Below are 11,772 nucleotides of genomic sequence, written 5' to 3' on the forward strand. Positions count from 1 at the left end.
TAATTTAATACCTGATTCCTGTAATATCCTTGCCACAAAGTTGACTAGGCTCTTTTTAAGAACTTACAGTTGTGAGAAATATGCTCCTTAATCTTTGGATAGCTGTAAATGTTGGAGAGTTCTTAGGCTGAGATAATTATTTTTTGAAATATTTTATTTATTTTTAGACAGAGGGGAAAGGAGGGAGAAGGAGAGAGGGAAACATCAATGTGTGGTTACCTCTCATGTGTCCCCTACTGGGGACCTGGCCTGAAACCCAGGCTTGTGCCCTGACTAGGAATCAAACTGGAGTCCCTTTGGTTCACAGGCTGGCACTCAATCCACTGAGCTTCACCAGCCAGGGCTCATGCTGAGATTATTACTATATTTATTCTTTTCAATTATTTTATGTGAATTTTTCTCAGTTCTCTTAAATTTTAGCATTCGCTACCTCTTTTAAGTAATATGGCTGTGTAGGGAAGAAAAATAAATTTCTCTGAGTTTTTAACTGAGATACCTATAATAACAAACAGATTTAACAAGAGAAAAACAAGCACAATTTTATTTTCACGTATACCAGGACAATATGAGTAACTCACACAGATGGCTTTAGAATTCAGAATTAAATCACATCTTAATAGTGAAAGAGTTCAGAGGATGTAAGTCTCCTAAGGAGAGTTAATAATTTTCAGAAAGGATGAATGGGTTCTTAGAAGAATTGATGGGAGGTATGATAGTTTGAGACAAAACGTGTCTGGGTGTGGGGTCCACTTCTGTCTCCTTTTCAGTGATGAAAACCAATCTTTTCCAGTTGATGGAAACTCCCAGGAAGAGGATCTATGAAAGCTGGCTTGCTTTTGCAGGATTTATCTTTAGGTAGGGAAGGGGAGCTCAGAGGAAACCTCTCCCTAAATTTGCTGCTTTTAAAATACCTATAGCTCAAAATAATCAATATGCCAAAGTGGCATGTTTAGGGGTAGCATGTACTAAACTGCAGTCATATTTTGGGATGGCATATTCTGCTATGCTTCAATTGAAACTGAGCTAAACTCTTTGGTTAAGAGGGATGTGACAAATAATGTTTTCCTATTAACCATTAGAGGGTGTCCCGACAAGATTTGGTCTCACTGGGAAAGAGAACTTGCAGGGTATGCCATTCATTGATGTGGAACAAAAGAGTGATGATAACCATGTAGTTACCGAACTAAAGGAACTGTTAATTCAGTTTCTCATATTAGTTTAAAATATCCTAGAACATATGGCAAACTCTTCTACATTGTTGTAATATTTAAATAATGGCTCACTATAATCCTCAAGATTTTCTTTTTCTTTTGTCTCCATACTAATTAATATATATTAAATCTATTTAGTGTATTCATCTTCATTTTGATATAATATACTACTTATTCTAATACATAATTATATTGATATTTAAAATTAATGTATATTTATTTTCCCTAGAACTCTTTCTATAATTGTTTAGGAATATTTTTAATTTAATTTAGGTATTTCAAAATACTAAAACTTCTTTTTAAATTGGACCCCATTAATGTCTTTGTGTGAGTTCAGTTTTGCCCTAACAGACATCAAGATGAGAATTAACAAGCAAATATTTTATCAAGTGAAATACCAGTGTGAGAGAAATGAGGGATAAGCAGTGTGAGGCTAGGAGACCTGTCAAACCACATGCATTCTGACGCCAAATGAAAATGAGGGAGAGACATTTATATAGAAACATTCCAGTGTACTGTGTTTTTTAAATGACTACTGTGTCATTTAGTAAGGTTCTACATGATAATCAGGGAATCCTCATTCCATGCCTCCTAGGAAGGACCTGCCCTAGCATCTGTGCTCTTCTCAGTCATTATCTGTAAGCAGCCCCTAGGTAGCATGACCTTTATATAAACACAGCAATAGACTTCAGAGCAACTGGGACCTTGGTCGAAGTGCTTCCTGCGGTGGAAGCTTGTTAAGGCACACTTGCATTGCCACCACATGTCCATATCTGATAAAAGATTTCCTGCCAATTACCTACATGAATCTTTTGGAAAATAATTGTACTGTCATAGTCAGAAAATTTAATATATATATATTCCATTTAATCTAGACAGAAATATCAAACTTCAAATAGTAATTCAAACACATAATTTTACTTAAGAATAAACTCTTTTTTCAAGATTTTATTTATTTATTTTTAGAGAGGGGGGAAGGGAGGGACAAAAAGAGGGAGAGAAACACCAATGCATGGTTGCTTCTCAAGCATCCCCCACTGGGGACCTGACCCATAACCCAGTCATGTGCCCTAGACTAGTAATCGAACCAGCAATCATTTGTTCACAGGCCAGCACTCAATCTACTGAGCCACAACAGCCAGGGCAGAATAAAATAACTCTTACAGGTTGAGTTACCATTTGGAAGAGTGATATTTGCCTTTCATCTCAGGATGAGGGACGAAGACTTACACACACTGAGATTCACTTGTCATCAGTATCAGAGGTAAATATTATGGAAGGTCAATACATCTAGAATAGATCATACAGTCTAAATGTAAATATTGATTTTGGAAGGCAGCTATGCTCACCACTATACCACCAATGCCTCACTAAATGTAAACATTGATTTTGAATGGTAAATGCAGTATCTTATACAATTTATCAAAACATTTCTTAAGGACAATTGTTTACAATTTTTCCAAACAAATGTGCTAGCAATATAAGCATATCTTTGGTATCTATTTAAAATGGAAGTGTATCAATATTCATTATTTAATGTTGCATTATTTAATGCTGCATTTATAGTTATTGTTTAAGGATTCATGTATGTTAAATGAAATTTAATAAAAACAGAAATTCAAAATTTATATCGGTATATATAGAAAAGAGAAGGATCAAATGTCCCTAAGATATATTATGAACCTCTTGAACAAGCTGGTCTTTTGCTATTAGAAAAAAATATTGTGAATCTTTTTCAATTTTGAATATTACTCAAATTTAATATATAAGTATCTTGAAATTTAAAAGAATTTAAATTTCCTCCATCCCATGCATGGAGGAAAATTTCAGCAGTTTCCTAATTAAAGTAAAAAATAAAAAATGACATTTTGCAATTGATGCCAGTCTTACAACAAATGACAATACAAATTTTTATACAATTTATATTAAAAATATGTTTTTCCCTGGCTGGCATAGCTCAGTGGATTGAGCATGGGCTGCGAACCAAAGTGTCGCAGGTTCAATTCCCAGTCAGGGTATATGCCTGGGTTGCAGGCCATCACCCCCAGCAACCGCACATTGATGTTTCTCTCTCTCTATCTCTCCCCTCCTCCCTTCCCTCTCTAAAAATAAATAAATAAAATCTTTAAAAAATATATGTTTTTCAAGTGGCTTTATAATAAAAAATAAAAGTAGACTTGATTTTAGAAAGAACTATAAAGGATTAACTGTTCATTTCCTGATATGCAAAAACAGAAAAAGCATAACTTAAAATCCAGAAATATATTTTCATATATTATGAAAAAATGAAACAATTTTATAACAGCGGCCAAAAAAATGATGAACAGAAGTTCCAGTTCACATCTCATCATTTAAGAGAATTAAAATCACCCTACATTGAGGAACGCTGTCATCATTTTTTACATAAGCTGCATAAGTTTGGACTTGAGGATTTTGAGAAAAGACGTATTGGTCTTGATTTTAAAGAAAAAAACAGCTATATGCAATCTATTACTATAATACAAAATAACCCACATGCAGAGGGAATCACTTGTTTGCTAAGGTTGTTTTCTATTTTAATTTGAATTTATTGTCCAATGCGAGGGATGAATTTACCTGAAATTAACCTTTCCTGATGTTTCATGGCACTACTCAAATTTTGCCTTAAAGATAGCTTTTGCCCCTTTAACGATTGAAAGAGTGACATTTTACAAAAGGTCTTCCTGGGTCTGACTCCATGGACCTAGTAAATAAGAATCATTAAGCACAATTCAAAAAATCTGAAAATTTTAATGTTATTCAGCTAATTCTATGGTTTTAAAGACTGGAAGCCAATGACTGAAGTAGATTAGATAAACTATTGTTGGGAACAATAATGAAACAAAATGCACACCCTGGACTGCACATTTAGCTTCCAAATAGTGTTGTGAACTTGAGAAGGTGTTTTAAGATTCAGGGCTTCAGTTTTCTTGTCCTGAAGATGAGGGCCCTTCAAGAATCTCATAACAAGAGTAAAACAAAGTATGCTTGTAATAGCAAAGCACAGTGTGCTCCTAACGATAGTAAACACTCTTTGGGAGACGGATCAAACAAACAAACACAAGCAGTGTCTAACCATTCGGTCCTTTATTAATTTAAAGTTCTTATTGACAATCCATACAAAGATTCCTGGGTGATTTGGTGTCTTCCTCTTGATCCATGTCTTTTTTAAACTGTTTTTCTTGGTTAAATATATAAAATTGGATGATTCTGATGAAATGGCTTCAAAATTATAGATAATAGAAGTTCCAGTGGTTGTCCTTTTCCTTCTCATTTTCATTAAATTCCCTCATAGTAGATATAAAAACAGTTTCCTAATTGGTACTGATTTGCAAATATATTGAACTCAAACATGCCAAAATAAATTAAATTTGTTTCTCAGTAGAAAGAAAGCAATAGAGCTAGCTTGAATTCCAATGTAATTTTATAGTGTCTATTTACAAACACTTTTATATACTAAACTGCATGGCATTTAAAATAATTAGGAGTTTTATGTGACACATGTAACATTTACTTTTATTGTTACTTCTTGAACCCAATAGTAAAAGTAGATTTTAAATTGAAAAATAATTGTTTCATTTATATTTATACTGTAAAATCTGGGTCTACCATTTGGAAACTAAAATTTTGTTATTTTAGAATAGTCATTATTCAAATGGCAAAGATGTTAAAAAGGATTTAATTGAGAAAGATTTATTGTAGTCTACATTTTCAAAAAAGAATCAATTTGAAATGTTAAAGAGATATCTGTGAATTAGCTTATATATCCATAGGAAAATGTATTCTAAATATTTTGCATATAAAGTCTGTAGCAGTTAAATTTACTGGCTCACATTTTATCTGCAAAGATGTATATCTAGACAAGAAATATGAGGTTAGTTTGATCAAGTTTCTTCTTACTAAAATATATTTGTTTGTGGTATATCTTTACAGTGTTATATGCTAAGTAATAAAAAATACAAAACCCAAAATGACGTGGAGGCAGTTTAAATATATATTGCTAAGAACCCAGTCTAAAAAGACTACAGAGTGTATTATTTAAACTATATTATGTTGTAGAAAAGGCAAAAGTATGTGATCAGTAAAAATATCAATGGTGGCAAGTTCAGGGGGAGGAAAGGATGAATAGGTGAAGAACAAGAGGTAATTTTCATCACTGAAACTATTGTGTGTGATACTCTAATGGTGAATATATGACATTATGCATGTGTTCAAAGCCATAGTCATATACTGCACAAAGAATGACACTTGATGAAAACTGTGGACTTTAGTTAATAATGTAGTGATATTGGTTCTTCCTTTGGAACAAATGGACCACACTAATGTAAAATATTAATTATAGGTGAAGTGCGGTAGAGGGTTGCCTATGGAACTCTATATTTTCTGCTTAACTTCTCTGAAAACCTAAAACTACTTTAAACAAAGTTTATTGGTTTTTAAAAATATGCAACTATTTTACATTAAAAAATAGGAGAAGTGAGGGTAATGCAAATATAGTAAAATAATACACAACTAAAATTTATATTTGATATCTATCAAAACAGGCTTTTTTCAATTGAATTATTATTTAGTCTCTGTTTAAATATAAGTTTAGTTGATTTAAAATTTCAGTTAAAATCTGTGGGTTTTGTTTAAAATGACCAATAAAATCCAAAATGTTGTGAGTGAGGGAATTACAGGAGCTGTTGATGTGATCAGGAATATGCCAGGAACCTGGGCACCAAATCAACACAGGTCAACCCTCTGGTGAAGGTCCCTCCTGAAGATGTTTTTAAAACAACTGATGTGGCCTTCAATGGATGATTGGATAAAGAAGATGTGGTATACATATACAATGGAATACTACTCAACCATAAGAAAAGAGGAAATACTGCCATTTGAGATGACATGGATGGGCCTTGAAGATATCATGCTAAGAGAAATAAGACAAAAAAAGTTAAGGGCATTATGATTTCACTAGTATGTGAGATAAAAACTAAAAGCAACAAATGAACAACAAGACAAACAAAAACTCATACAGACAACAGTATGGTGATTACATAAGAGCAAGGGAGTGGGAGGTGGTGAATGATAAAGGGGGTAAAGTATGTGGTGACAGAAGGAAATCTGTCTTTGGGTGGTAAACACACAATACAATATCAGATGATGTATTAAATATTGTACACTTGAAACCTATGTGATTTTATTAACCAATGCAACCCAATACATTTAATTAAGTATTAAAATTTAATTTAATTTAATTTAAAAAATCTGTCTCTCCAGTGTTCAAACTCCATGTCTGTTGAAGGTATATTCATTTTCTTTAGCATACTCTTTAGCAGTCTTTTTCTGAACAATGGGGTTTCAGTTAATCTCTTGATTCTTAAACTTCATCTCGTTCCACTATTGAGTCTTGTCTGTTTTAAATGCCTCTTTTATTGTGAAAATGCTTTTCATCAGTTATATTAGCAGTAAGTATAGTTTTAAAAGTAGAATGCTTGAATTACAGACACTCAGCAACTATTTGTTTTGAATTAGGTGTTACAAAGTTAACTGGAGGAGAGTTAATAATGCTATGTTTGTTTATTATAAAATAGAAGAATTGCAACTTTATGAATTAATAATGGGAGAAAGCTTTGTTTTTAAAAATCTCCGTGAGGAATTCTTTGTTTGGCCATAATTCTTGGCTTCTGAAATTAATCAATAGGTTTTTATTGTACTCAACAAAAAGAAAGAGGGAATAATAAATCACACTGTATCAGACTCAGAATGACAGAACCGGAAGCTACTTTTCATAGAGTTTACTCTAAAAATCATGAACTGTCAGCTCATAGATCAAGTCCGTAGATCAAACAAACCAAGTCAGATGATATTTTAACAAATAAATTTTCATTGGTTGCCAAAACGTTAAAACTTATAGAATGCACATAACATTTAGAATTTACTTTTCCACTTTAAAATCCCATTGGATTTGCACTCTTGTACTACTTACCCTTATTAGGTAGAGCATACGGTGTGACAAATTCTTTACTTTGACCCCCTTCCCTATTAATTTATATGCAGCTCTCTTGATTCAATTTTGTTATCTTTCTATCCCATCATCTAATTTTATGCTCTTGATTTATACCAACTGCTTCATTTTGTATTTAAATTATATGTGACTCCAAAGCGAATATGTACTTTGCTCCAATCATGCCCTGGTACCTTCCAGGGCATAAAAAAATAAAATATGTCCTGTTTGGCAGCAAATAGACAAGAACTGAAATTTTGTAATCTAATGCTCATTATCATAGAGGTTTATTTAATTCTAGACTGAAAAATGCATTTTTATGGTATGTGTTGATTCTGGTAGAAGTGTGTTGGAACAATTAAGACAAGGGTTAATGAGATATTTTGTCTAGAAATAAATACATTTTAAACATTTATTAACAAATAGAATTTTAAATGCTCTTACTGATATGCATTGCATTTCAATTCTTTCTCAAATTATGCCAGTTAATTTTTCCAGTATTAACTATTTTCATCCATACTGTAAAAAAATACACATAAATGCTTTTTAAAGTTTGAAGTAAAACATGGCATTTTTTTCTAATGTTAAAGCTTATGGTACATTAGCTTCAGACTTTATATTTCTGTATTTTATAAGGATCAATAAACTAATTGTGGAAAGTGCAAAATTTAGCTCTTATGCAGTAACAAGAAAAACAGATGAACAATTTAAGTAATGTTTAATTCTACAAGAAGTAATTTAGCTTATAAAAATTATTTCAGAATGTGACTACTATGTTTTCTTACATCAAATTTAAGTTGTATGTAATTCAATCTATCATAAGTTAACAATTCATCGCTCTTAATATTTAAGCCATGCACGTTAACTATGTATTGCAGCATAGCAATATTAAAACAAACAAGTTAAAACCATGCATATAACATCTTAAAGTTTCTGTATCTCAGGAACTGGTCACCTATGTTCTCTGTTTCATAGTCTCACATAATTTTGGATCAAGGTGTTGGCCAGGGCTTGGGTCTCGTGTGGCTTGACCAGGGAGGGGTACACTTCCAGGCTCCTGTGATTGTTGGTAGAATTCAGTTACCTGTGGGATGTTGGACTGAGGGCCTCAGTTCCTCACTGACAGTTGGTCAAACATCACCTTCAGTATCTTGTCATGGAGACAATTCCATATGTTCAATTACTTCATAAATTTGGCAGAGGAAATGGAGTCTACTGGCAAGAATGAAGTTACAAGTAAAAATATTACATACTCACTGAGGTGACTTCACATTTACTCTGATGATTTCTATAGGAAGAAAGAAGTCAAACTCTGCCCTTCATGAAAAAGGAGAAAAATATTCAAGGGTAGGAATGCCAAAACAGAGACATTATTGGAGACTTTTTAAAAAACTAAAGTGTTTTCATACTATCTGATTTTAACCCTTTTCATGTTTTTATTTCATAATCACCAATGTCAACCACTAAGCAAAGTGACAAATGCAAATTGTCTTAATGTCTCTTTATAATCTAAAATATCAAACAACAATATATTCATAATCAAAGCAGTCCATTAAAAGCAATCTATTGTCACTCTTGTAAATGCCTCGCTTTTTTTTTTTTTTGGTAGACTACTATCACAGACTACTATCTACTATCAATGGACTACTATTTTTGGTTCAGTTACTAAAGTCAATCTTATCTTACTGAACACCATAAAAGTGACTAAATAAGTTGCTTATAGAATATAACTGTGTTTCTCAGATATCTTACTTAAGAAGTGTCCACCTAGGCAAATGTATCTTTTTTCTAATCTAAACATGTTTTTCTTAAATTAGTTGAGACTCTTTGATTGGAAGTGATAGAAATATTACATAAAAGAAAATTAAAGAAAATTTATTTTTTCCATAACTGAAAGTAGTTTACTTGGCTTTAAGTATAGAAGCATTTAGAATATTAGTCTAAGTGTAGGGATTCTGTCTTCAAACACCAACTTATTTCATTTGTGCTGGTATCATGATCAACAAGAACCTCATTATAGAGAGTAAACATTAAAATTCTAGCCATAAATAAATAAATAAATAAATAAATAAATTTATCTATCTATCTTTGTCTGGACACAACTTTCATTGGCTCTGAGAGACATTTACCACACATAAGCAATGAGCAAACAGGATAAATGTTCTCATTGGCCAGAGAGAGCTAAGGAGTTTATCTATACACATATCCTACTATTGGTCAGTCCCATCCAAACCACTTAGACTGAGAATGGTGGAGGTGTGGTTATCCAAAAGAAACCTTACATGCTATTAACAAGAGAAGAGAGAAAAGATGCAGGGGAATAAAATAAAGAAAGAAATATGTATTGATCATGAAATGAATATATGTACCACCATTAGGCACTGGAGCATTTATAAAATATATCACTTTTAGGTACATATAGGTACTGAGTTAAACAAGTATATGGACTACAATGCCAAAGAGCATAGCAATTTGGACAAGATATTCCTGAAGAGTTATATGTAATTAGTTGTTCAGACTATATTTGTATATCAGTATTTGCTATAAAAGACTTCAATGAAAGCACAACATAGTAACACTATGTAATCTGGGTTAGAAAAACTGTGAAAATGGGGATAAAAATGAGGGGTAATATTAAAAGTGTAAGTAATGAAAGAAAGACCATATAAAGGAAGTAGCAGTAGGATTTATCTTACCAGTTTGAGAAAAGATACTAAAGTTTATTAAAAATCAGAAGAGTTAGACATATTGATTCTACTATAAAACCATTTGGAGATATTGTTAAAAATATGTATTCAATAATTTTCTAAATCTGTTAGGACTGGATCATATAAATATCTGTGAACTACAAAAGTGAAGTTATTTATATTAATTTATGAAAACAAAGTTATGATAGCCTAATTAGAGTGACAAATGTTACATAATGAATTTAAGATTTTGAGAATTATAGGAGGAATAGATAATTGTTGAAAATATAGTTCTGCAATTAAATAAATATCATAGTACCAGGAAGATAGTGCAGCTAACTAAGGTTGAGCAAAATAAGTGAATTCAAAAGAAATGTAAATTTTGTGATACCCTCAATGCAAATACTTTCTGTACAGTTAGAGCTGTACAGTCCAGCAGGAACAAGGACTAGATAGAGACAGCTGGATGCCATTTGCTTAAATATGATAACATCAACAACACAATATCAACATATTATTTTAACAGTTAAGGGATCAAATTATATCTATCTATTGGTTTCATTCCAAAAGGTGTTTTAGAGACAAGTGAAAAGAATTTTGTATGATATTTGGCAGATACTAAAGTAATAGTATGTTCCATCTCAAAAAAAAATAGTAGCAGCACGATAATTTTTAAAGAGCACTTTCATGATTTTAACCAATTATTTTTAGGGCTGGAGTCAATGCAGTGCTTTCTGATTAGTTTCAGAAAATAGTATTATTTAAATAAACACACACACACAAACCAACACATATTATGATTAAATTCAAAACTCCATCCTGGCAAAATGGGTACTAAAATTTTTATTTTCTTTGAACCTGCAGGCCTCCTCCAGTAAGTGAACTTGCACCCAGAGGAACTATGGTTGGTGTAATTTCTGCTGCAGCCGTCAATCAGAGTATCGTGTACTCCATTGTTGCAGGAAATGAAGAGGGTGAGTAGATATTTAGTCTGCATTTTCAACAAAAAGTGATCAACTTGGATTTGTCATTAATTTCAGATTGAATTACTGTTTACTCTATATTTAAAAAAAACAATTCCAATTTAAAAATCCAGTTATATTAGCAAAAAGTCGCCCCCCCCCACCTCAGGAAATACTAATTCTGGAAGCCTTCTTCTCTTTCCCATTTGAGAATATTTTAATGAGATTTCTTCACAATTAATGTGTGATGCCCTGGCTGTTGTGGCTTAGTGGATTGAGTGCTGGCCTGGGAACCAAAGGGTCGCTGGTTTGATTCCCAGTCAGGGCACATGGCTGGGATGCAGGCCAATCCCCAGTAGGGGGAGAATGTGAGGTAACCACACACTGATGTTTCTCTCCCTCTCTTTCTCCCTGCTTTCCCTTCTCTTTAAAAATAAAAATGAATAAAATCTTTCAAAAAGTAAAACTTTAAAAAAACTAATGTGTGATACTTTCAGCTTTCAGTTATAATTATTACTTTACCCTTATGCCATCATCAGCCCATACTCCATATCATACATTGGCTAATCCTGAACGAATTTTAGAATCACAAATTATTGTAAATGGCCAAATAGGCACATCTGTGATAAAAGTCATACATATTGTATGATCGAATACTCGAACACTTGGGTTAGACATACAATTAACAATTTTAAGTAAATAATTTAAGTATTGTCTACCCATCGTATTTCACTAAGAATTAGAATGGGTTTTGAGCCTCTAGGAATAAGTCTGTAGCTCAGTGTTTATCACCCATTTTTTGTTTCACCAATTCCATAAGTTAATTGTTCTCTGTTTTTCCTTTTGATGAACCAGATGGCCTGGTAGTCAAAATAGTTAATATATGTAATAAATACATGAATAAT

At 32.3% G+C, this 11,772-nt stretch overlaps 1 protein-coding gene across 1 annotated transcript in view; it reads left to right on the top strand.

The window, feature by feature from the left end:
* Window positions 1-11,772, top strand: part of PCDH15 (protocadherin related 15) — a 782,416-nt gene that overhangs the window by 637,700 nt on the left and 132,944 nt on the right. Inside the window, exon 25 of the mRNA XM_045842279.1 lies at window positions 10,770-10,879. Coding sequence (XP_045698235.1) covers window positions 10,770-10,879 — 110 coding nt within the window. The remainder of the gene's footprint in view (window positions 1-10,769; window positions 10,880-11,772) is intronic.

Source organism: Phyllostomus hastatus, unplaced genomic scaffold, assembly GCF_019186645.2.
Source record: "Phyllostomus hastatus isolate PE091 unplaced genomic scaffold, TTU_PhHast_1.1 phas_contig_38, whole genome shotgun sequence".
Lineage (NCBI taxonomy): Eukaryota > Metazoa > Chordata > Mammalia > Chiroptera > Phyllostomidae > Phyllostomus > Phyllostomus hastatus.